This window comes from Centruroides vittatus, unplaced genomic scaffold, assembly GCF_030686945.1.
Source record: "Centruroides vittatus isolate TY-2023 unplaced genomic scaffold, ASM3068694v2 contig_754, whole genome shotgun sequence".
Taxonomy (NCBI): domain Eukaryota; kingdom Metazoa; phylum Arthropoda; class Arachnida; order Scorpiones; family Buthidae; genus Centruroides; species Centruroides vittatus.
Genome location: NW_027122490.1, coordinates 3,115,194 through 3,141,947, shown reverse-complemented (window position 1 = coordinate 3,141,947; position 26,754 = coordinate 3,115,194). Strand labels below are relative to the sequence as shown.

General features: G+C 25.0%; 1 protein-coding gene across 2 annotated transcripts in view; it reads left to right on the top strand.

The window, feature by feature from the left end:
• Nucleotides 1–26,754, top strand: part of LOC136981437 (adhesion G protein-coupled receptor L4-like) — a 139,837-nt gene that overhangs the window by 90,256 nt on the left and 22,827 nt on the right. For both annotated transcript variants that reach the window (XM_067277762.1, XM_067277763.1), the window contains exons 2-3: nucleotides 14,882–14,916; nucleotides 20,796–21,499. In XM_067277762.1, the coding sequence (XP_067133863.1) occupies nucleotides 14,901–14,916; nucleotides 20,796–21,499 (720 nt within the window). In that variant the 5' untranslated portion in view covers nucleotides 14,882–14,900. The remainder of the gene's footprint in view (nucleotides 1–14,881; nucleotides 14,917–20,795; nucleotides 21,500–26,754) is intronic.

Below are 26,754 nucleotides of genomic sequence, written 5' to 3'. Positions count from 1 at the left end.
TTCAAGAATTATTATGTTATGACGTTAAACAAAGAATGTTCTTTTTATCGCTACAAGCATTTATCATTCCTATATTAAGAAGTAGAATCGGGCATCAAAATGCCGATGATGCTTACGGAGAAAGAAAGATGGGCGGAGTTCGATCAAGTCTTTCTTTAACCATGCATTTAGAATTGGACGGTACTTTGTCACTCACACTTGAATGGGATTAGTTTCAATAGTTAATGCACGTGTAAGAAATGTTCCTGCAATTTATTCTCTTTCTAAATCTCAATATTGTTTTTAAATCCAATAAAAGTTTCTTCGTTTCTTTAATAAGTGTTATTTGTTCCAGCTTAGCTCATTAATATTGTCTAATTTTTCATATTCTAAATATATATTCAGGAAAGTACGTTTATGAATATTATTCAGAAAAATAAGTTTACTTATCATATATTTTAATCAGTTTATATTTAAAATATACTATAAATATTTTAGCATTATAATTGACTCGAATTCATCATGTAATTCAATATGTTAATTAATAAGATTAAAAGCATCAAGGATTTAAAGTGGTTTTAAAATGTTCATCAATGACATGAATTTATTTTTGCTTGGTGCTTATTGGCGCTTATAAAAATTAATAAAAAATGAAATTTAATGTCTATATAATTACTTAAATATAGACTACAATTTATTAAATAGGAGAAACTATATCTGCAATAACAAATATAAAATAAAATTAAATATTTATTACAGATCTTTTAATTAAAAGCTTTTAATTGTTTGTATGTAAGCAATGAATTTTTAATAAATATTTCTAATAAAAGTAGAATATTTTTAGTACTTTCTACACTGTATTACTCAGGTATGTATGAAACGTAAATACCAACTTTTCTCCAAGCACACTTCATCAATAAACCAGAAATCAATTTTTTTATTTTTATTTTAAATATTTAAAAGAAATTAAATCTATTTTAGATACTATATTTAAAATAAAATAAATACTAATTTAAAATATTACAATACTTTCTGTATATGGATAAAGTAAATTGAAGTTTTATTATATTATACTCATGTTTTTACTAAAAGATGAATAATTATGTTACTATTAATTCGAATAAATAATTTATTTTCATTTCTCTAAATTAATATTGTATCTCGTATATTTTGTATCATTAAATATCAGATTAAAAATTTAATTCTTATATTGTATATATATTTTTATATTTTAAATATTATGCATTATAAAGAACGAACTAAATAAAATTACGTTTAACTTTAATACAAAAACTTTTTATAATAATTCAAATAATATTAAAATAATAATTATAATTTGAATAAATTCATACAGTATGCAAAATAATTTAATAAAAAATTCTGAATGGAATTATTTTTTATATGTTAAATAAATTTAAAAGTAAAAGTGTACGACATTTAGATTTTTGTAACTACTTAATATTAATGTTAATAAAAATTATTTATTAAATGTTATAAATTTAAAATTTTCTTCTGAATAACTTATTATTTTTTACTTTGATAGAATTTTTAATTTTTATTTATAAAAATTTTTAACAAAGAAACTTTTTTCAACTATTTTTACTTAATAATAAATATTTAATTCAGTAACTAATATTAACACTTTGTTTCTGAATATATAAGCATGCTTAGAAATTTATTGGAGAATTATAAAAGTATAAACATTTAAATAAAAAAACAGCACAATTTTCAAGAGCATTTACTAAACAAATCTTAATAAAATAATAATGATAATGACAAAATTTAAAATTAAATTTATAATAATTGGAAACTAATAACACAGTTCTCTATTTGCATATTAATTTTATAGTATTTAAACATTCGTTTCTGGCATTTAAACTTACAAATCAAACAACACAGCATATAGTATGTATCAAACAATAGCCTACTAAAGAATACATGTATAGTATATAAATAATACAGAAATTTCATATATAATATGAATGCCTGATAATATAATATAAAATAATTATTTACTATTTTTATACGTGCTAACAAAATTTAAAATCAAATAAAACGTTTCCTGTCTAACTGATCATCTGTTTTATTAATTTTTGCTTGCATCTTCTAAAATCTATCTGAATCTTTATGACGTATTTTATAAATATGATGATGATATGATGATGAACAATAACATGTAAATTAATAGTAGCATTTTTAATTAAATTATTTTTAAGTTTAACTAAATTAATTACTATAAAATACTTCAAAGAAAAATTTATATTATTATGTAAATTACATAAATTGTATTACTAAAAGTTGTGTTTAAAAAAAAATTAAATTTACCTACATTATGTTTTAAATTAATTATTTACTTTAAGTAATAAATTAAATATTATTGTAAAGATATTTTATTTAATTCTATTTAAATTGAATAAACAATATCTTGATTAAATTTATTTTCTTTGTTTATTAACATTTAAAATTGTAAAATTGTTATTTTTATATTTAGTATAAGAATATCTTAAATAGTTTATTAAATCTTTCAGATCCAATGATTTTGCTTAAATATTTAAGTTTTTTGCATTAGAATTTAATGTTTTCCATTAAATCTGTAGAATAGATTCGTGACTGTAGCAATCTCCTAACATTTTTTTAATCGAAATCCACTAATCTCACTCAACCTAAAAAATCGAAATTTAAATGAACAATAATTATGCTCAACGGAACAATAGTCATGTCTCTTTATAACCAATCACGCTAATACTACAGTTAATTATAATTTTATAAGTCTGAAAAATGATATCTAACCTCTAGTAGAGTTTAAATTATACTAAAGTATCACGGCATGAAAAACAAGCTAATTATCTGTCGCATGCTTGAAATACTTATTTAAAGAATGTCATTATGAAAAATGACACTCATACTACCAACTCATATTTTAATGAAAGTTTGATTCTTTTGTTTATGGCCTGTATTAAAAAGTAACGAAAATTTATAATGGTAGAGAAATTTTCTCAGTAATCAGTTTCTTAATTTTCTAATGATAATGAATAGTTTTGAACTGTTGTTACTTTGATTTCATAAAAATCTTAGCTCCCATATATATTAAAACGTGTGCTATGTTGTTAGCCTTCTTAGCCTCTACTTCATATCATCTTTATTTATTTATTTATTTTTTCTTATTCTACTTCATATCATTCTTCTTTTTTACTGTTGATATCTTTTTCGCCACCTTGCTATAATTATTAAATTGAAAATAGTATTAATTTAATACAACGATAACTTTGTTGTAAATTCAGATGAAATCGTGATTAATTTTTCGTATATTTCCTGAAAAACTAAATAAAATAGTAATTCAACTCACCTTTTTCGTTGTTAATTAGTACGATTTTTATCTCTAACATGTAAGTGAGTTCTTAATCATAATCGGATTTTTAAGGAAAATACAAAAAGTAATTTAGTCCTTTATTTATCTATTTGTAATATGTTTAATTTCTTAAATTATATTTTATCTATTATCTCAAAATAAGTTTTAATTAATTATTTAAGAAACATTTAATATTAGAATAGATTAATAACTACTCAATTTTATTAATTCATAATTTTACCTAGAACTATTATATTTAAGTTAATTAATTGATTTTTTAAATGTAAACAGGTATTATAAAATATTAATATGTGTGTGAATATAATAAATGCAATAGAAAAAAAAATAATAATAATCAATGAAAAGTGTGTTGGATTCAGGTAAACTTATTGAATAATACGCATAGAAAAAAATTAGTAAAATATAATGTACTGTATATCCACAGCTTTTCCATAATTATAGATATTATGAACTGACACTTAGAAAAATTGTTTAACATTTGTGATTATAGGACTGTTAATTGGGGATCGGAATTATTAAAATTAGTTAGATGCTTTATTTTTACGAATTCTCTTTTAGAGTAATTAAGTAAATGAAATATATTATTAATTTACAGAATACAGAATTTATTAGTAGGCTATGAATGAAGATATAATGTTTTACCTTTCCATTTCAAGAGTCGAAACGAAATTGAAGAATAAATTCAGATATTTTGATAGGTTATAATTGAAGTATGAAATAATTATCATAAAACTATTAGAAAAATTTTTTCGGATTATCAAAACTTTTTTAGTGAATCATTGACATTTCACTAACTTGTCTTTTATTAAACAACAAAAATTAATCGTTAAATGGAATAATGGTCGTGTAATCTAAATAATTAAGAAACGTTTTAAATTTCTGATATTAAGATCGATCATATCTCGTAAGAGGAATATTTGCGTTAAATTTTTAGGTGAGTTTTTATATAGTCAAAATGATACATTTCTTAGTTTATAATCAATAAGAAGAAATAATTAAGTAAATTTTAAAAAATGTGAGGTTCTGTGCTTCTTATTATTTCCTTAAATTCTAAGAAAAAAACCGAAAAGTTTTTCTTTTAATGTAAATTTCACATTAAATATTGTTAATTTGATTTTTTAAAACATACAAAACGAGTTGTATGTAATATGGAATTAGTAGCTGTAGATGGTAATAGTTTATTATAAGTTTCTCTTTTTGTTTTGCTTTTAATTTAATGAATAAGTGCATTAATTATGATAAAATGTTTGGCCTTTTAATATAATTAAGATGTTTATTGAAATGTTTCCTATACATGTTAGCTCACGAATGTTATAAGAAGTGTATCGGACCTATACTACTGTTATAAACTGAATTATGTTGACAAGAAAACTCATTATCTAATAAAAACAATATTAGTGTTTCTGAAATAAATGTTAAACTTTGTAAAGTTATATCATAATTATTTATAATAGTATTCCCATATTAGTACAAGAAGTTAGATATATTGTATTTGTGACCCTAAAAACAACATTTTTTTTAGAAAAAGGTAAGCAAATAATATGTTATGTCTAATGCGTCTACATTAGAAATTGCAAGCAAAGTGCTGAAGGTACATGGTATGTATAGCTAGGAAATAGGGGTGAATTACGATGTGCAGTGGTCTTCTGATACAAAAATTTAAATTGTATTACTAATAATAGTACAGTAACATAATACACTAAATAACAAATAAAACGATATTAAACTTACAAAAGAATTATCGATGAGATAAAATAATGTCATCGGTACATTGACTAGAGACAGAAGAAAGCTTATAACATCTCATTGTATCTCTTTTCTCAGTAAATATAACCAACACAAATACTTTTCTGCATATTGAACAGTTACTTTATGTTAAATTTAAGGCACTTATCACTTAGAGAGTATAGAGATATAAACATAAAAAGACTAGAAAAAACTAGTAGAAAAAACATTAAGTTTTCGACAACGAAATGATAGCAGCTATATAATACCAATCTCGATTTAAAGCACTTTTCAATAAATGTATTATGATGTAAACTAAAAATTTTTTCAGAAAAGTTTTCTTGTAAAACAGGGGTATGTTTTATTGATATACGTAAACCTTAAAGGCCGGAAAATACGTTATATAGATATGTTCTGTAAGTACATTTTACTAATTGGTTATTAAATATTATTTTTATTTATTTATTCACTAAAACGACTTACAGGAAGCCTCAATTGCAGGCATGTTTATAACATACAAACGAATATAACATAATAAAAATTAGAACATAAAACGTTACCTCTTCACATAACACTGAGGAGATCTGTTGAAAAAATAAATAAAGTATAAAACGTAAAAATTAAGAAATGTAAGAACAATTTTTATATTAAATTTAACGTTTAATATTAAACATCTTGAGCAGTGACTGCCGAATTATAAATATAAATTATATTCATATTTATATTTAAAATTATATTAGAATTAAAATTATAAATTTTAATTCAGATTATTTTCTGAGTATATAAGTAAATTTGCTTGTTGAAAAAATAATAATATTTCGTTAAGTAGTACAAATATTTTAAAATATTTGCATCAATTTTATTTTAAGCATATTCTATTATATTTATAATAGAAAATTTTAGTGAATGATTTGAATTAGAAAATGTGTAATTTATTGATTATTTAAAAGTTCTAAGATTATTTGTTTATTTAAATTCTTTCTCGGGCTTTCTCAATTTTAATCTTTACATTTTGAATAGACAGAAGCATTTTGATATGAAGTAAGTCTTTAAATTATGTATTATATATATATACTATATATCGTAGACTTCAAGTTACTGATTTATTTGAATTATTCTACTCTAGCTTTAATTATTTAAAAATTAAGAAATATTCAAACAGGAAATAAATAATGATTACTGTCTTGTAGAATATTAATTTATATAAAATTTTCTACATACTTTTATTATTTTTATTAATATTGAATTCTACTTTCATTAAATCGTTTCCGTTTTATACTATATATTTTTTTTTTTAATGTAAAATTGATGCTCAAAATTTCGAAAAATATTCAAATTACTTTAAAAGTCGTAAAAATTTTTGATTTAGAAAATTTAATTATTATATAACAGAAAATTTGTATTGATCGTAAAAATTATCTTTCATTTTAAACAGAAAATTTTATTATAAATAATGGCGGAAAATTTTATGTAATAAATGGCAAATAATTTATAATACTCAGTCTATTCCTGAGTGAAAAATTATTGTAAATAAATACTTTATGGTTCTATTGACCGTAATAAAAAGTAAAAATTTTAATATAGGAATAATTCAACTCTAACATCGACAAGATTATCAATTTAATGGGTAATTTCTGTCAAAATGACTATCAAAAGGCATAATTTTAATGGAAGAAATTATTGATGGTTTTAACGAAGGAGCTTCTACACTAAATATCATTAAAAAAATTTCAAAATATATTTTACATAATGGAATTTTTGTTATTTTGATTTTATTTAAAAAATATTTACTTTATTGGATATATTATTTTATTTATATAATTTTTTTTTCTGTTCATCTTTTTATACTCATTTGATATTTTTAAAATAACCTACATTTATCTTGAAGTTCTTGTTGTTTTTTGTTTTTTTTCTCTTATTTATATTAAAAATAATAAAATAAAATTTAAGAAGATATAATTCTAGTTATTTTTAATATAAGTATTCTAATTTTCTCGTGTGTATGATTTTTTTCAAATTTGTTTTAAGGTATAATCATTTTAAAACAAAGTAATAGAATTTTTATGCGCAAGAAAATTAAAGTTTTTACGCTGAAGTTCATTTGAATTCAATTTTTTTAGGTTTATTTTCACTTAATTTAACTTAATCAATAGATTATTTATCAAAGAACAATACAATCTGGAAATTGGTTCGGTACGCTGTAGACCAATGAATTAATCATTTCGATTCATCTCGAAAAAGAATTCAGTTTAATTCTAAATTTATCAAAAAATAATCGTAATTGTTGATTCCTAAAAGTATCTTTAAATATATACAGTGAAGTTGGATATTAATCCTTTCGTTACGAATTCATTCGAAATTCGTTATTTTTCATTTTGAAATCGTGATTAATGTATTTTTTGTTTAAATATAGTGATTCTGTAAATTAAATTTTAAATTGTTGTAAGCAATCCTGCATTTGTTATGAAGTACTGATTGAACTTAGAACATCTTAACTTGATTCACAGCATATTTGGAGTTTACTGTACTTAAAATACTAATTTACACATATATTTTAAAATTCGGATGGAGTTCAGCTCCAATTGTTGTGGATTTTCAATGCTTCACTGTATTATTTTTCAGCGCGTTTGAACAAAGAATATTAAAAATAAATATTTTATAACAATCAAATTTCAGTAAACAGCTTAAATCATCTTTAAAATTACTGTAAAATATCTATTTTTATTTGTAAAATTAAAAATATCATGGGATAATTTCCGTATTAAAGTATAGAAGAAGTAGTTTTGAATTTAAATTAAAGCATTTATTCGTTTTCCTAAATATATTATTATTCATTATAATAATAAATACTTAATGAAAAATGCAATTTATACTTGATATCATTTAATATATGTGCAGCAGTAAAAATATATTTATAACAGCAATGTCTTAGGCTACCACTAGTTATCGTCCATTATAAATGGTTTCACACGATACGTCTTGCAGATGTTGAAAATTCGATCTAACATTAATTCTGTAATCAAAATAATATGTGATCTTCATGGCATTTATATGCAATAATATAATATTCTGCAATGTGGAAATAAAGTACAAATTGCAATGCACAATGTAAACATATAATTTGTACTTATAATAAATAGCTGTAATATTTTAGTTCCTAATTTAAAATAATAAACTTAATAATTATTATATCAAATATAGCTAAAATGTTATGAGATTCATTGTGATGGTTTAGAGTTTAGTGACAAGTCTATTATCCATTGACTCATTTAGTCAAGCCATTTTACAATAAAATTTTAGATATTAACATGAGAAGTATCAGATATTCCATAACATTTCATATATTATTTATTTTATAAATCAGTTCAGCCAAAATCTCACATGATAAAGAGCTAGAGATTATATAAAATTGTTTTGTTACAATTTGCTTTTGTAGTTTTATACATTTTGATATATTGTTTACTAATTTTCTTAATATTTTTTCTCGCAAAATAATTACAGCAAGATTATATTATAGAAACTATGATTATTGTTTAAGCTAAAATGGAAATTCTAAACTAAAAAAAAAATTTTATTTTTATCATAAATTAAATTATAATAAAGTGATTAAAAATGCCAAATTTTTCGAATATTTTAACTCTTACTTTTATTGTATAAAAAGAATCTAAAAATATTTTTGTAAATCAATTATATTTGTGTTTTCTAAATAAAATTTTATACCTAAATATTTTATAAATCTTTTTATTTAGATTTGCGTTTAAAAAAAACGTTCTCTCTGCTATTATATTCACGAAAACGATACGACTCTATAATTTCTGAAAGGTCAAATTGAAATCAGACAGACAATTTCAATTATTAAAATTGAATTTGAATAACTAGAATTATTTTTAATAAAATAACAGTTGTGTCAAGAAAGAGAGGTTTATTCGAAAAGAATAAGGAAATTCTAAATTTAAACTTTCTATTATCAATAATCACGCTCAGATGTATAAATTATACGGAAATTTTATCCAATTACTAACATCATGGACTTTAGAAAGCATTCATCTGGCATGAAAGCCAACTCTCGTCTCAGAAAGTTTAATATATATATATATATATATATCAACAAATTTTCTAAAAGAATAAAAGATAATGTTAAATAATGTTTAAAAATTATATATACTACATTCAAAAATCTATATCAAGAAGTACGTCTACTATTTTTATTTCTTCCTAATTACATTTTAAATCTTAATATATCTATTAAAATATCCGTAAACAACATCGCTAGACCCAATATATTATAAGCTAGACACCAATCAAATGCCGAAATTAGTAATTAGCCATATCTAGCTCGATAGAATTTCGGCATTTGGTTGGTGTCTAGCTTATAAAAATATCTTCTTTATTTATATATATGTTACAGTCAAAACCCGTTTTTAGTTAGAACGCGTTTTAACTAGTTGAAACTAGTTTATACTGGATGTCTTTGTTAAAACCCGTTTTGTCTAGTTAAAACTAGTTTTAACTCAAATTCATTTTTGACTAACAGTAAATTCTAGTTATAACAAAGACATCCAGTATAAACCAGTTTCAACTAGTTAAAACCCGTTCTAACTAAAAACTGGTTTTGATTGCAACATATAGAGTGATTCGGGGTAAGATGGTAAGAGGGGGAAGATGCCTACTTTTTGATATTTTCAAACGGTGACGTCAGATATTGTCATGTGTTTGTATGATGAATCGTTGGGCCAATATTGAGTGTGGAAAGCTGTAGTTGGCTACCGTTACCTCATTTTCTACATCCGAGAAGAATAAAAGCAAGATAAGAACGAAGTTTTTGTTGTGAAATGTTTCTACAATCATTTTAAAACTAAAAGTTAAAATAGAATTTATTAAAAATTGCGAAAAGCAATTAATGTGTGAGTTAAGATTCTAAAGTTTCCATTGTGAGCTACCGCCGTTCCCGATCGGACACGCTAGAACACGTGACTCCGCTAGGCATCTTACCCCGACAAATGGGAAAGATGCCACATTTTTCTTGGGGTAATATGCCTACTTTTTGTTAATTGAATTCCAATATGCCTATTTTAAATAAATTTTTGTTTTTTCGTTTTATTGCAGGATATGCATAGAAATTATATAAGGACTTCTCAAAAAGGATTTAGGACTGAAAAGAGCTTTCAGCTAGCTATAGAGCACGGTAGAACGGGCGGAAACTTAACAATACTTATACTGCGCTGTTATACTTACTATGAAGTACTTTGTACTACATATGCAATAAATTAAATTTGGTTAAGATATTCGAAAATTAATTTTATGCAATTATATTTGTTATCTTACCCTAATGGCATTTGACATCTCACCCGGATACTTGGGGTGAGATGCCTAAAATGCCAGACAGTAAAAAAGTCGTCATTGCAAACACAATATACAATTATTTTTGATATACTCCAAAGTTTTATTTGAAAAACATGCTCAACAATATGATATTTTCGTTAACGGCCTCCAAAATCCAAATTATCGTTATAATTTCCTTCATAAGCAAAATGTTAGGCATCTTCCCCCCGAATCACTACACATAACTTTATTTATTTCCCCCAAACATATTTATGCAGCTAAAATTAGTTTTAACTAATGTGAAAAGTTAAAACTAGTTTTATCTAAAATCAAAACATTTATAGCAGTAAATTACCTAGACAAGACGGATTTTGTCTAGTTAAAACTAGAATTTACTGCTAGTCGAAAATGAATTTGAGTTAAAACTAGTTTTAACTAGACAAAACGGGTTTTAACAAAGACATCCAGTATAAACTAGTTTCAACTAGTTAAAACGCGTTCTAACTAAAAACGGGTTTTGACTGTTTTGACTGTAACATATATATAAAGATATTTTTAAGATATATAAATATATTAAGATATTTTATATTGTAAATATTATATAAAAATTACATTTGATTGACAGAATAAATAAATATACTGTTACAGTTTATAATTTGTTTTCAGCAATTGAATAATAAAACTATTAATTGAGATAAACAAACAAATATTTGATGCTTTATTCATTTATCATTAAGAAGGGAGTTGTCATTCTTATGAAATTTATCCATCATTCTTCTAATTATATTTGTCTCCGTCTTTAATATACTCTCCTACTACATTAATTTTAAAATAAGAGAGCGCATTAATGGCCACCAATATATATTATTTATTTTATTACTACAAAATTTAAAATTTATTAGAAATTCTAAACATCTTTATATTTACATAATTTCTCATTTTATTTTGATATATATTGTGTACGTACGTTAAGACTATTCATATCGTTATTATAGTGTCATAAATAAATATTATTCTTAACTAACTTTTATCACTTTTGATAGTTATTGCATAATTCTGTCGGTCATTGAAGTTTTGTGCTAATAAAATATTTAATATAGATTTAAGTACACAAATTTCATTTGTTACTTATGTGTATATATATATATATATATATACACATAACATCACATATATATATATATATATATATATATATATGATTATAATAAAAATAAACGAAATATAACATTAGAAATCTTGAAAATAGATAATTCTAACTCTATACAATTCTTGCCATTTCCTAATGGTTTCTAATTACTTTCAATGTCTATTATTCTTCCATTATACTGTTAATATTGAGTCTTCATTTGGATTTTATCGATAGAAATGTTAGAATACAGTCAGGTTTAATACTGTTAAAGTATAAAATTTTGAATAATTATAATTTGAATTATTCAAATGAATAAATTTTAAAATATTTTAAATTCTTGCATTTAATTTTGTAAATGAAGTTCTTAATTTGATGATCACAACATGGATCAATTTGTTGTTATTTCTATTGTTATTAGTTTAAAAGTATGAATGTAACTTATCGATACAAAGGCAATTCCATTCGACAATAGTGAGATAAGAATTTTTGAAATCCATTTAGATTTTCTGTCGAATTTAAGCGACGACGATTGAGATACACGTTTATGCACTTTAAGTGCAAACGATTCTACCCATTTCTGACTGGAATGTCACTTAAGTTGCGGCTTTTGTTTCAATTTATTTCATATAAAACTGTAACAATTGTGTCTCGTTCAAGTAACAGCCACACAATTAAACAAATTTTTTAAAAAGTTTCAATATTAAAGAAATAATTTAAAGTGAAACAATCAAAACTCTGAATTATACTTGTTCAATTCAACAGACAAGCGAGAAATAAAAGTCATCTTATATTTAAGTTGTTTAGAATTTATTCATTTTATAGTTTCAACTATAATTTATTTGTTAACTCTATTAGTAAACCAATCTCCTAGCAGCATAAGTAACTTAAGGATTAATAAAATTTATAAATTAAAATCAATATGTATCAATAAATCTAATCAATATAGTAAAAAATGCCCTCTTTGATACTTAATATTAATTTGAGTTATTAGTTATAGTTGACTAATACAGATATAATCCCTCTAGGATTTGATTTTTGAGAAAAAATGAATGCTTAGTTGTAATATTACAAAATTTAATAATATAATAATTAAACTAAAAAGTAAGGCGATCACAAGAACAGATGACTTCAACGTCTGTTACACACATGTCCGGTCTAAAAAGTGGTGACCTTTCTCTCCTCTCTCCCCTGTCCAAGCTCTTCCTTCCCCTTCGTGACCCCTCAGTTCTCCGAATTCTTGACCCTCGCAGATGTGGAGTTAATGGGGAGGGGTGCTAATGAATAGCAGATTTTAAACTCTGCTTACATTAGTTATGAAAACAATCCAAAAATAATTGAAAAATTAAGGGAGTTATTATGTGCATGAAATTCTCTGATCTCTCTGATTGATTTTTGCTTGCAGCACAATCATTTCTATACTAATAATGACTTATTATCATTTATTTTCTAAAATATTAATTCTAATGGAAATGAACTGTACCTATTTTATAAAAAAATTACTTATCGTCTCTCGTAAGTTGTATTTAAAATAATCCAAGAATTCTACAGTTAATTTTAAAACTTCTATTGATAACTCATGTACTGTACTAGTTTAAATTACATAAATATTAGCACTGTAATAAGTTACAAAATACTTATTTTTCTATCTGAAAAAGTTTGTTACTTGTGATAATCTTTATTGATGATGTCTGTATTTATATCTGTAAAAACTCTGTACCTTTATCTATTTTTATCTTTGAATTTTTTAGTTATAACGACACAGCTTTTGAAAAATCACTAACTTCCTATCTACTCGAGGGGCACTCAGAGAATTTGCTGAATTGTAAATTTTGGAATTAGAAACAGAAATAATACGAAAAATTTAAATCGGTTTTTTTTAAAGATAAAAAAAAATATTTTGAGCAAATTAAAATATTTCAAAAATAAATATTAATATTTCAATTTTAATGTCAAATCTTTAATGTAACTTTTTACATCTTTCGACGTGTATAAATTCTGAATTTTAATTTTCTTTTTAATATTTTAGTTGTATATTAAAATATTGTTATTTATATATTCTTTTCGTATGTATTATACTGCAAGAGTATACTTTAAAATATCATTATATTAAATAAAATACCAATTTTTAGCATAGTTGAAAACATTTATTCTTTTAAAAATATATTTAGAATATATTAATGTATGATAAGCTAAACTAAAGTTGTAAATTTTTTAACATTTTCTTCGAAAATTCCTGAAAAATTAAAGTAAAAAACATTTTAAAACAAATAGGAAAAGAAGTGTTAGCTGTCAGATACCGAAAGCAATATATTGCATTTCTGTGTAATTCAGAATTTATTAAAATGCTAGTCTCCTCTGAGATATTTCACACAAGGAACATTTATATTTGATATGGATGTCGTGATATTTTTATTGTAGTTAGATTGAAATGTCATTTATAATCGTGTGAATTTAAAACTGTTGCTAATATCACTCGATGTGCATATCGATGAACACAAAACGCTTCAGGCAAATTAAGGTGTGATATACGTTAATATAGTCGAATGTAATATACTATTTTTCTTCTGTCCCATCTCTTTAATAAAATACTTTCAAAAAATTAAAATTTTATACTTTGTTTCGTTGTATGTTTTTACGTATAGCGATAGAAAACATTCAAGCGAACTAGATAAGTTATCGTAAAATGAAAAAAAAAATTCGTATAAAATAAGTAAGTAAACCTTAAAATATGATATCTTCTCATGTTTTATACTTTGTTCATAAAATAATTTTACATTTTTACTGCTGTTAATTTGATATAAACATATATAAAATCTTAATTAAAGGAGAGAGGAGACTTAAAAATGTGGATTGCGATCAAAGAAGAAATCGACAATTCTTAAAAAATTATGTAAAAAAATTAATAAAAATATCTTATAAATAGTTCAAATTTCTTCGGTTATTTTAATTTTTAATTAACATTTAAACAACTTCTAAAATGATATCAACTTAAACAAAGCTTCAATACATTATAATATTTATAATTATATATAAGAATGGATTTTCTTTTTTTTGACTTGTTAAAAATATATAAATACGCTTTATTTAATCTCAATCTTATTGTAAAAAGAGATTATTTTCTGAAATTCTCAACTATCAGATTTAATGCTCCTAACCCAGGCTTTGGTAATCCGATGACAAAGATTTGGAACAGGATATAAAGAAAATCTTAAGATTTAACAATCCTTTAAGAAATAAAATTATTTTTCTCTAGAATAAATATGTTCTTTAGTACTTAAACATTTTTAATAATAAAAATTCAATTTTGCTCTTAATTGATTGTATTTTAAATTGTATCTTTTTTATTTGTGCAGAAATGAAGGCTTCTAAAATATGATGATTCAAGAAGGTAAGTTTACTTTTTTATTTTGATGAATATCATCTTGTTCAAATTGAATTTAAAAAGTGCAAAAGTTTATTGTAAGCTGTACACATTTATATCATTATAAATTTAGCAAGAAATTCCTCTGTAAATCCGAAACAAATGTACTTCCATAAACAACACGACATATGATATATTTGTAGATATTACATGAAATGTTAAAAAAGTAAGATGAATATATGTAAGACTCGAGTGGTTTCTGTCAAAATTTTTCCTTCAGAAAATACATTTAAGTAAATCCTCTCGTAAACCTTTAGACAATACATTTGAGAAAAGATATAACTTGACTCTAAACCTGAGCACAAATTAATTGCAAAATGTCACTCTACGTCCAATGTAAGGCACATCACTATTAATTTCCCAATTAACTACTTTTGACCGAGGTATATAAATATTTTACGCCTAATTGTTATTCATAAATCAACGGTTGCTCCAGGTAATAAAAACCTTTTTTTCTTGGATCGAACTGCCACAAATCGTTTTTTCACCACGACCTAAAGAAACAGAATGAAGGGATTTGCAAAATGAATCGATTAATTAAAGATAAAAAACGAAGCAAAGAAGTGAAAATCGATTAATTAAGAGTTCAATCAATATTAAATAATCTTTAGAGATAAATTAACTCGTCCCGAGGGAATAAATTCAGATAGAATCCAATTAAATGTTAAAATAACGATTTGATTGCCTTTAAATCCGCCTTTGATCGATTTTTATCGATCTTTTCCAGACCCATTAATAACCTTGTACTCTTAATTCGTAATAATGATTTCCTGTTTCTTTCATTAGAACTATTATATAAGCAGTGATCATTAATATGTATCATTCTAGCTCATAAACTTAGATGGATTTATGAATTATTAAGGAATTTTTTATGAAGACTTATATAACTTTATATAAGCTGTATGAAAGCCTGTGTTTTAGTGCATTCTTTTTATAAAAAATATTAAACTTTTCGCCATATATATTTATATATAAAGAAAATTTAATTAATAGAAACAACATTAAAGAAAAAAGTCGTAATAAAATTTACCAAATTGAAACTCATAATTTAAAGTTTTTCTGATGATCTTCTGAATCACAAACTTATAAATTTAAAATTTTATAAAATATTAAATTTTCTGTACATAAAATAAAATCAGTTAGAAAAAAATTTATATTTTAATTACAGAAAACAAAGAAACTTTTTTGGTAAGTTATCCATCATTCAATTCTTTCATTTATCAATATATGACTCGACAACTTTAAATTTCCAGTTGATAGGAAACAGAAATGCTTGACCGCATGCTTCTTTAACTTACAATAAATCAAATATCTTGAGGTTGATACAAATGAAGCATCAATTTCGCTTCTTCAGCAAATCATATTAATATTTCTCGACTTATTCCTATGGTGCACATCCCATATTGATCTCTGATATTTACTTTAAAGAGAACAGCGTAGAAATAAAAATTGTTTGTTCTTTCAAGAAGAAAAAATTTCTTGGAAACTGAATCTAAAAGTAGCCACTAGGAAAGATTATCGATTTGTGTTATGTTTACAAATTACCTAGACACTAAGTAAGTAAACAAGGTCTGGTTTATAACTAACCTAGTACTAGATTACCAAAATAACTAGGTGAGTGTATTGGAGAGATTTACGATAAAATCTACATCCAAGGCTTCTGTAGCATGATTTTTTCCAAGAGTAAAAAAGTTCACTTTTTAAAGTATGCAAAAATTGAGGATCAGATTAAACATTCAACGTCCTTTTATAACGTTAAACTAAAAATCTATCACAGCAGTTTTTTTTTAAAAAGACATCATTTTTATAATTAACTCCTTAAAATTAAAATATGAAATAAACAGTATTATGGTTTATTACTGATAATAATATTTATGTTGTAATTTTTAATTTCTGTAAGAAAGAACTGTGTATTTTTCATATTTTAATATCATTTTTTATTCATGAAAACAATTTTTATGTTAATGTAATGTTATGTTAATGTAATGTAATTTTTATGTTAATGTTATGTTTCGTATAATTATAATGAGTAGAATAAACTGTTTTCTTTCGACAAAACACAGCGCTTCTTTTTGTTGTAGGATTTCAAGCTACTTATTTGTTCTCTTTAACCATAGAAAAAAGTTTATCCCAAATTCTGAATCTGTCAAGCGATATTTGATTGTATTTTCATTATTTATCTCGTTATATATTTCATTGAAGTCTCTCACTTTATTTATACTATAGTTTTCTTTTGATAAATATAGAAATTATTCTTCATCCCGAGATATTTGCACGAAAACCAATAAAATTTAAGTAACTATTAAAAAAAACTTTAAAAAATAATTAATTGAAAGAATTTTTTTAGTTTCTATAATTTAAAAATTAATTTATATTTTTCTCATTTATAAATGGCACTCAGAACACAACAAACTCAGAAAATTTCAATAGATTATTTTTAAATAATTTAGGTTAACGTGCGTGACATAAAAATTGCATGAGGTGTATATTTTAAGAGAAATTTATTTATTAAAATTTTAACTTTAAATCAAATATATAAAAGTAAACAATAAATATAGAAATCGAATTATAATTTTAAAATAAATGTATTTAAGGAAACCGTATTTTTAATAATTCATAAATATTTTATTTTGAAAGACTACTCCATGAGCTGGAACTATTCCATATATGCAGTTACCAACTTCATTGAATATATACCACTAAAACCGATCTGAAAATGCTTCTTTCTCACAAATTTATTTGAAATTTCGAACACTGGAGTAATATTTCTAGGACATACACTTCTGTGAAGAGGCAATCGTCTACTTTTTTTTTTTTTTTTTACTAAAATCGAGTACAGAAATGTAATAAATAAATTCCATGCTAAGCTAAAAATCGATCATTGCTTTGACTGACATCAACCAACATACAAAAATCTGATAGAAAATTAATGAGATAAGGTCAGGAATTTGCCTTTCAGCAGAAATTGCAAGGAGTTGTCACAACAGAGAACCTCTAATCTTTTAATAAAATATATTTTAAGAATTCGTCATATATAAAAGTCATATAGCCTATATATAGAGTTTTATGTAACTTTATATTACGAATTCCTTCGTTAATAAAACTATTTGGAAAAATTATTAAAAAATATCTCTGAAGAAATAAATAATATTTTTATACCTGGAGATTTTTCAATTAAGAAAATTATAATTATTATTATTATTTTTTTCATACGACAGTTAAATATAGAAAAATCTCTATCTGACAGACTAATTGTCGCCTAGTCAGTTGTCCATTCAGTTAAAATCTTTCTTCATAAATATGCCTTCGTAAACTTAATACAATTTTTAATGCTAAAATAATTTGAATACACTTTTATTGCTACAAATGTTATTTTCAATAAAGTTACAACACATCACAAGGTATGATACTAGGTTCTTATGAAATCCTTTATCGGTTAGTATAGGTGTTGCAAGCAGATTAGCTGCGAGCATAGTTTAGATAATATATAACATTTGATGACAAAGTAAGACCAGGGAGTTATTAGAACTTGCTTCGGGATTGCATCGTCACTAACAGAATAATAAAGCATGCTTTACGTGTTGGGAATTTCTTCCAAAGATGGTCTGATATCCGGCATTGCAGAGTTAGTACATAAATTGTATTGAGTTTATTGGTAAGCTGCGGATATACTGATTCAATTCTTAGGTACACCCGCCTCCGGTAAAGCCATTTCACATCAATTTGAAAAGAATTTGCCGTTTGTACCATAAATTCAATAAAGATACATCTGTTACTTTTGTAGAATTTTTCTACTGCATAGCAAAAATTTTTGACGCATTATTGTCCAAAAGACAATTTTTTACTTTTATATAGTGACTACAATGTGATTTTCTCGACGAAATACATTTTATGTGTAAACTGTAGAAAACGGGAAAAAATTTTAAATCTCATTACAGAAATTTCAAGAAATTTAATCATTTCGGAGAAGGACTTTCTCGACGACATTCATTTCGATTCTAAGAAACAACCAATCTCTGAATACCAGTGGCGTCAAGTTTGTAATAAATGCCGTAATTGTATTCTTCCATTTACATTGAATCAGAAATTTTCTACATACCATCTCATCCTTCCACACATTCGATCAGTATCGTGACAAATTGCGTCCTCTTTTCATTATATCACTTCATTCATATTGGCAGATGTCGACATTTTCTGTCATAATTTCGCTTTTCCAGTCATCCTGTCAAATAGCAGTTCCACTGCAATAAAGCAAATGACAAATATGCCCGACGGCTTAATAACGTACGTTTGCACTTATAACTCTATTATGTTTTTTGAAAGAGAAAATAGATATTTTAATCAAAAGACAAGAAAATTAATTTTCAAAAAATTTCCAAATCCAATTTTTTTTCTTTTTTTCTTTAAAATATTTGTCGCTTTATTACATTAATTTAAATAATTAACTTTGTAAATGGAATGTTGAAATGCATAATTCAGAAAGCTTGATCATTTCTAAGTGATTCTACACTAATTAATCTGTTGTAACTCGTAAGATTAATAATAAAGAAGTAAATTTTACCAATGAATATTAATAATTAAATTTATCTTATATGCTACGCCTGTCAAATTTACTGTAATCTTCGGTCTATTTATTTTGTATTAAGTAAAATTTACTATAGCAGAAATTATATATATAAACAAATACCAAATAGCCCTAAATTAATTTTTTAAAATATTTTTATTTATTGTAACTTAATTCCTAAATATTTCTATCATTTAAACTTTAATATATTACAGGCTGAATTATTATCTCAAAAAAATTAACCCATCATAATCGTTAATTTTGGCAAGATTTTTCTATAAATACAGAATGGCTTAAAAGGCGGTTAATCGAGATTTATTTATTTTAATAATGATTAAAACTAGTATAAAGATGAATTGCTAATAATAAAGTGATGCTGCTTCAAATCATTTTTAAGAGTTCTTTAAAATATATATCTTGATTAACTGAGATTTTGGCCATCTCTACGTAAAATTTACTTTTGTTTATCAAATTTAATCGCAAATTAGAATAATTTAAAAAATCAATATTAGCTAACTTCTAAACATAAAGCATTTACTTTTAGGAAAAAGTTAAAAATTATTTCGTTCGCATATTTATTACTTTAACTTTTTTCTTCAGAATGGCAAAATTTTATGTAAAAAATGCAGTTTTTTATTGTAACTAAGAAGCGAAAGACATCGGTATACTATATCAACTATAATTAATACATAACAATTTAAAAGTTAAAATAAAATTTCAACTAATTGTATGGTAATTTACTATAAGATATTTTCAAATAATTTAGTAAAATATTATTTATCTTTCAATTGCGTAAGTATGTAATTTATGATTGGATAAAATTAGTATTAAATTTAAAATGTCTTGTTAAAAAATTGTATAATCTAATATACGTAACATTTTTCAAATTATACGTCTTTTAAAAATTCTTTTGTACCTTTGTCAATTTTACAAATTGATTTATAATATGGAATAAATTAGAATTATTGTTAAAGTATGCAAAATTTCAAGCTGTTGTCGTAAAATCTTTCATTTGAAGCAGTAATATTTATTACACTGCAATAATTTTCTTGATAAAACAAATTGCATGCATTATAGGATTTAAGTTAAATTTATTTTTTAAAATGTTCATTAAGTGCTTTAAAAATATCAAAATGAAAATTTTGTGGCATTTATATTTGTACTTTACTATATTGTATAATTAAACATATTAAAATTCTTTAATATTGAAATTATTATTGGAACAAAATTTTGTTTTTAATGTATAATTTTAACAAGTAAATGTGTTTTTCTTATATTTTAGGAATGCTTTTCGTGTTCTGGTTTGTCTTTCTCGCCATTACAAGAATTTCCGGCGAGGAAGATACTCTCCAGTCCACTAACCGTCCCATAATGGAAGTCGAAAAACAAGATTTTCCGTCTGAAATGCCAATATTTTATTCTCAGCACGTAAATGTTAGTCAACTTGTAACACTTCCAATATCCACTATTATCCATCCAGTAACAATTGATGAAAATGATTCATCTGATAATCCGCCAAATGTCAGCACGAAAGTAACTACAGTTCCAAACCAAGTAATTCCGCGATATATTACCGAAGTAGAAAACATAGGAACAGAAATGGTAACTCATAACATCAAATTGCTAGGAAACATCACAGAAACAAACGCGACAAGTTCCGAAGATAGGAGGATACCAGTTAATATGATCAGTGCAGTTGCCAAATCCAAACATTTAGCACAACAAAACATTTCTCAGATATCTGAAGAAATTTCTACATTTCCTTCAGTCAATGTTTCTGTAACAAAACATCAAGAAGTTAGATGCCCGTCGGAAAAAGACAATGACATTTGGTGGAATGATAGGAAAGTTGGAACATTGGCCGTCCAACCATGTACCACTGGGTATCATGGCAACATTTATAGACGTTGTTACGTTGGTGGAATTTGGGGAACAGCTGACTATACAGACTGCAAGCTGGAAAGATTGCAGAGATTAGGCCATCTGGTAAGGGATCTCGTTATTTTTATTTTATTTTTTTCAATAATGTTACATGATGTAAGTACTTTGTGTAGTATTATTTCAAGATAAATGCCATTACATTCTTGTTGTTACACACGAACAGAATTTCAAACTTTTAATTGTATTTTTGTAATCCAATAAAGTGAAGCTATTCGTATTAATTTTTATCAGTTAAAAGTAGAAATTAGTTTAAATTTTTTATTAACTTTTATATTGAAAGAAACTTTTTATTTGTTAATAATATTCAAAAAGTCATACAAATTTTCAAATGTTAAGATGATTTTAGAATCATTTTCTTTACTTTAAATATATCACTAGCATTTAAAAATACCCACAATTATATGTAAACATTATATAACTTATAAACATTTAAACAAAATACATATAAATTTGTTTTATAAATATAAATACATTTCATTAAAGCACGTTATATTCTGTATTAACTGAATTCAGTTATAATTTAAATGCATGTAAATAAATGTAATTTAATACATAATTCATTACTTTAAAATAAAAATTCTTTAATTAATTATGATTTAGGAGATGCTGCAATAGATAAAAATGAAACTAAAATAAACTTTATAAGAAAGTATAGATATATTAATTGCGACAAGAGAAAATTGAAAAAAATTAACGTCTGTATATTCTCCTTACTGTTTGTATTTCTTAAAATTAATATATGTACAGGTATCCCTCGTACAACACGGCACTTCTACAATATGGTTTCGCTCTAACACGGTTCGAGAATTTGAGAAATCTTCTGTACAAATTTTCACAACTTTTAAGCGCAAACTCTTTTATTCGATATTTTTTGTATTCAAGTAAGCTGTCTCAAATTTGCCCATGGATTTTAGAATATTGAACTTTTTAATTGGGTTTTTGCCTTTCGTCAGGTTTACTTTAACAAAAACTGATAGTACAATTTGTTTCTTACTTGTCCTAGCTTTCCAGGTGTCGTTGTAATTGCTTTCAGAGTTTATCCCTTAAGAGTGTCAGTGTGTTTTGTTCTTATAGATTAATCTTCGTTTTTTGTTAAGTTTATATAAACATTTTCAGTGACTTTTTTTAACCATAGGTAAGTAATCATTCGTAAAAATGACGAACAACATAGGGCGGTATCTCGATACTCGAACTGTTCCAAACTCGAACAATTCGGTATTCGAACACAAATTCTGGAAAATAAATTGCTCGATCTTCGATTGAACAAATGCGAACCGCTAGAACAAATTTTCGATTAATAAAATAATTTTACTTTTTATTTTGTCATGCATAAAAGATTTTATGATAAAAATAAAAAATAAATAAATAAAAGACGTTGCTAGTAATGTTCAAAATAACCACTCAGTCGGTTTGACGAAACACAAAGTTTATATTTACAATATAAATGTACAAAATAATACAAATTAGAGTCACAATTAAATATGCACAAACATTAAGTCCAACGACAACCGACTATTAACAAACACAATTAAAAATACAGTATTACGTGTTAATATTAAATTTAGTGAAACGAGAGGGTTCTCTTTTTACAAAATATCGTCATCTTCTGAGCTTTTTTGTTGATCTTGATTAAAAATTTCAGCAATGTAGGGTTTGGAATCGCTAGGCGAGCGATTTCCGCCCTGGTTTATTATAACGAACTTTCATAACGGAAAAGCCGTTAGGATCGGCCGTTAGAAGCGACCGTTAGAAGAACCGTTGAGTTTCAAGTCGACGACAGACGGACGATTGGCTGGCGGGAAATGACCGTTGGCGGCTGTTGTGGGAACATTCAAATTTGATTGGTGGACGATTCAAACGCCGGACACTATTTAAGCAGATTCAGTATATTCGGCGGGAACAGTGGTCGTATCGTGAGTTCGTATCGGAATCGGCTGAGTTCGTATCGGAAAGATCGGATCGGATCGGATCGGATCGGATCGGATTAGGATCGTTGTTACCGAAGTTCTAACTGTCTCGCTCGTTGGACGCAACGGAAATCTGGGGAAAGTAAACCCCAGTGTTTTAGTACGAACTTGTTCCTGACTCGGAGGTGCTGTTAATTGCAAGTCTGTTTGTGGAGGTCGTAAGGTGTTTCTTTCGACGAATTTGTACGGGAATAGTCGGTTGTTGTTGGGTTAATAAACATATTTCTCTTAGTAACAAAAAAGAATAGTATATTTTTGCTAACTTCTGGAACCTAACCCCATGTTTTATATTAGTCCTTTCTTTCGTAAAGCAAGGATTTGTATAACACGACAATTTTTCAGAACGTGTTATACGAGGGATACCAGTATTTTAAATTATCATATTTTTTTCGAAATTCACTATTTCTATAAATTAATAAACAGAAATTTTCGTATAAATTGGTTGTTTCGATGGATTTTTCTTTGCTCTGCATATCTAAAATGAACTATCTTCGCATTTACTTGCTTATTTTCACTTTATGTCATTTGATTTTTTTTAAGAGAGAAGGTGATGTCTGTTTACAATATATTTATATTCTAATTTAATAATAAATTTTTAATTAAAATTACAAAGGATTTTAAGGATGTCTGTTTTGTATTATCAATATTTGCTAAACTTCTAATTTTTCTATCACATTATATTTATCACTTTATTAATGGAGATGGTATTTTTTCAACTGGTTTGCTGTTAGTAAAAAGTAATCACATTTACATTTAGCTAATTTTTCATTTATCAGACTTTTCCATTTGTTTCTATTAAAAGAAACTTTTAAATAGCTGTTCTAGCTAATCTCACATTCATATTTTTTTCCATCTCTGTAAATACGTTTTAATTCAAAAATATTAACATGAACATTCAATTAGTTTTTCATAGATTAATTGTAATAACAATAATTTTTTTATTTAGTATAAAGATAACTTTTTTATTATTAAATGGATATTATAAGTAATAATCTTTATGAAACATCCCTCCGTTATTGTGAAAAAAGTAATTGAAATATAGTAATATTCTTATTTAACTTTTAAACATAAAAAATTAGTAAATGAAATAAAAATGGAATAATAAAAGTAATTTGAGTGTTTATTTTTTTAGAAATAAGTGTCTATTTTGGAAAAATTAATATAATTTTTAAATATGTATTTATTGGAAAAAAACTTATAAAATACTATCGTTCGTTCTATAAGAAGCATGTAGACCTATTTGTTTTTATTAGACTCTAATCTGATAAATTCTTTTATATAAAATAGAATGTGTCTGTTTACGTGTCTGTTCTTTATACACTTCAAACCCATTGAGCGATTTGCGCCAAATTTTCAATTTACACTTACTGAACTTTTATACTTTATTTATCACGCTTTGTATTTAGTAAATACAAATATTCTCTTAAAAACTGAGTTTGGTTTAATAGGATAAGGCAATCTGCCAAGAAGGGATGCTCCTGGGAGGACTTGTAGAAAACTTGTCCATATTTAGATGTTAAAAACCCGGAAAACTCCAAGCACTCATCTCGGAACCAACTACTAGCCTTGATTGTTTTTGTATTCTCCTAGAGAGGAGTAATTGAGTCCTTAGTACTTTTAGGAAATATGGTCCTTTCGGACAGTTTCTATCCTTCTAAATTTATAATATTCGAGCGAAAATTATGAATGCCATTCAAACTTTTAATCACCGAAGATTACAAAAATTTTTAATTTAGTTATAAATTACATTTCAATTCTGTTAAAATGTAATATTAAATAATAAAATAATTGCTTCTTAGAAAACTTAATTTGAAGAATGTATCTTATGTAATTATTTATACTTTAAATAGTTAAGGCATTTACAGTGTATTACATCTCCATTAACAAAGTTTACAGAAATTATATCGTTTTATCAAATTAGAAAAACATTAAAAGATATAAGTACAAGATAAATTATTATTTTACAAGGAGCATATTTTATTCTAAAATAATAAAATAAATAAATTATTAATATAAAACATTACCTACTTTAATTTTAATTTTGACTTGTTGACGAAATTCAGGTCTCATACCCGCTATAGCCAGGCGTCTCGTCTTCTTAGGAACTTCATTTTCAACTTTCAAAAGTAACTTTCTAACTTTTTAGTACTCATTACTAATACTTTTATTCTTCGTTTGTATCTATATAAATCCTCAAAAATTGGCCAGAGACTTCGAAAGGGATTAAATTGACCCTTTATTTAATTATTCAAATAAAAGTATATTGGTTATAAAACTTTATAATTGAAAAATAAACATTTTATTTTTATGAAATACTAATAATTAAAAAGAACAATGGGATCTGTTATTAATGTGTTACAATCTCAACTGTCTTACGACTTAGTGAAATATATAGAAAAGTCAAAAAGTAATTTTTTCTGGATTTTTTATTTTCAATGCAAATAAGTAATAATGCGGATACACGAAACATAGGTAAATATTCAATCTTTTTTCGATAGAACTGCCTTTTCTGCCATTATAGTAGTGGTAGATAAATGAATCAAAACTTTGGCGACGAAAAAAGATTTTCTGTGGACATAAAATAATATTTAGCTTCTTTTTGAAGTCTATATCAGACTGGAACAGAGCTTGAAGATACTTCTTCTGTTTGGGGAACAGGGGGAAAACACAAGGATTGGCTTTTTCACGATGAAGACTGACCACATACTGTTTATAACATTGATTGTCTAGTTCATTCTACTTATAATTCTGATTTGGTATAGTCGGGCTTTCTTCTTTTATCCGATTAAAGAAGCACCTTTAAATTCTACGCTTCCAACCTGGTGAAAATCTTCAAAAAATTAAACATTGTAGAAGTCCGTAAAGACGCATCTTTCTTTTCATCAAATTTTGATTTTTTGAGCTATTGTTATGATAAATGCCTCAACAGATAACTATTTCGAAAAATAGATGAAATGTATATATCCAGATTGTCACATAGAGGAAATATGGAGGCCTCTCTGGACTCCACGCTTGGAGGCAGCTCGTCAAACATTAATATGAGTTATGTTTAGCATAAATGATATTGACATTTTTATTGCTCATTATGTCCTGATACTATATCATCATCTAATGTGTTTCATGGTTAAAAAAACGTTACTTTTCTCGAAAAATAATACATAAAAGTGAAAAACTTATTATGATCGGCCATTTTTACACTTTCTTCGAAAAACTGACCACCTTTATCTTGTGTGTTCACTCCATTTTTTTCATTTGAGTATCTTTTTGTTTATCGTATTACTCGAAATTTAAATAATTTTGATGATTTTTTATTTCCTAATTTTTCTTGTTTTA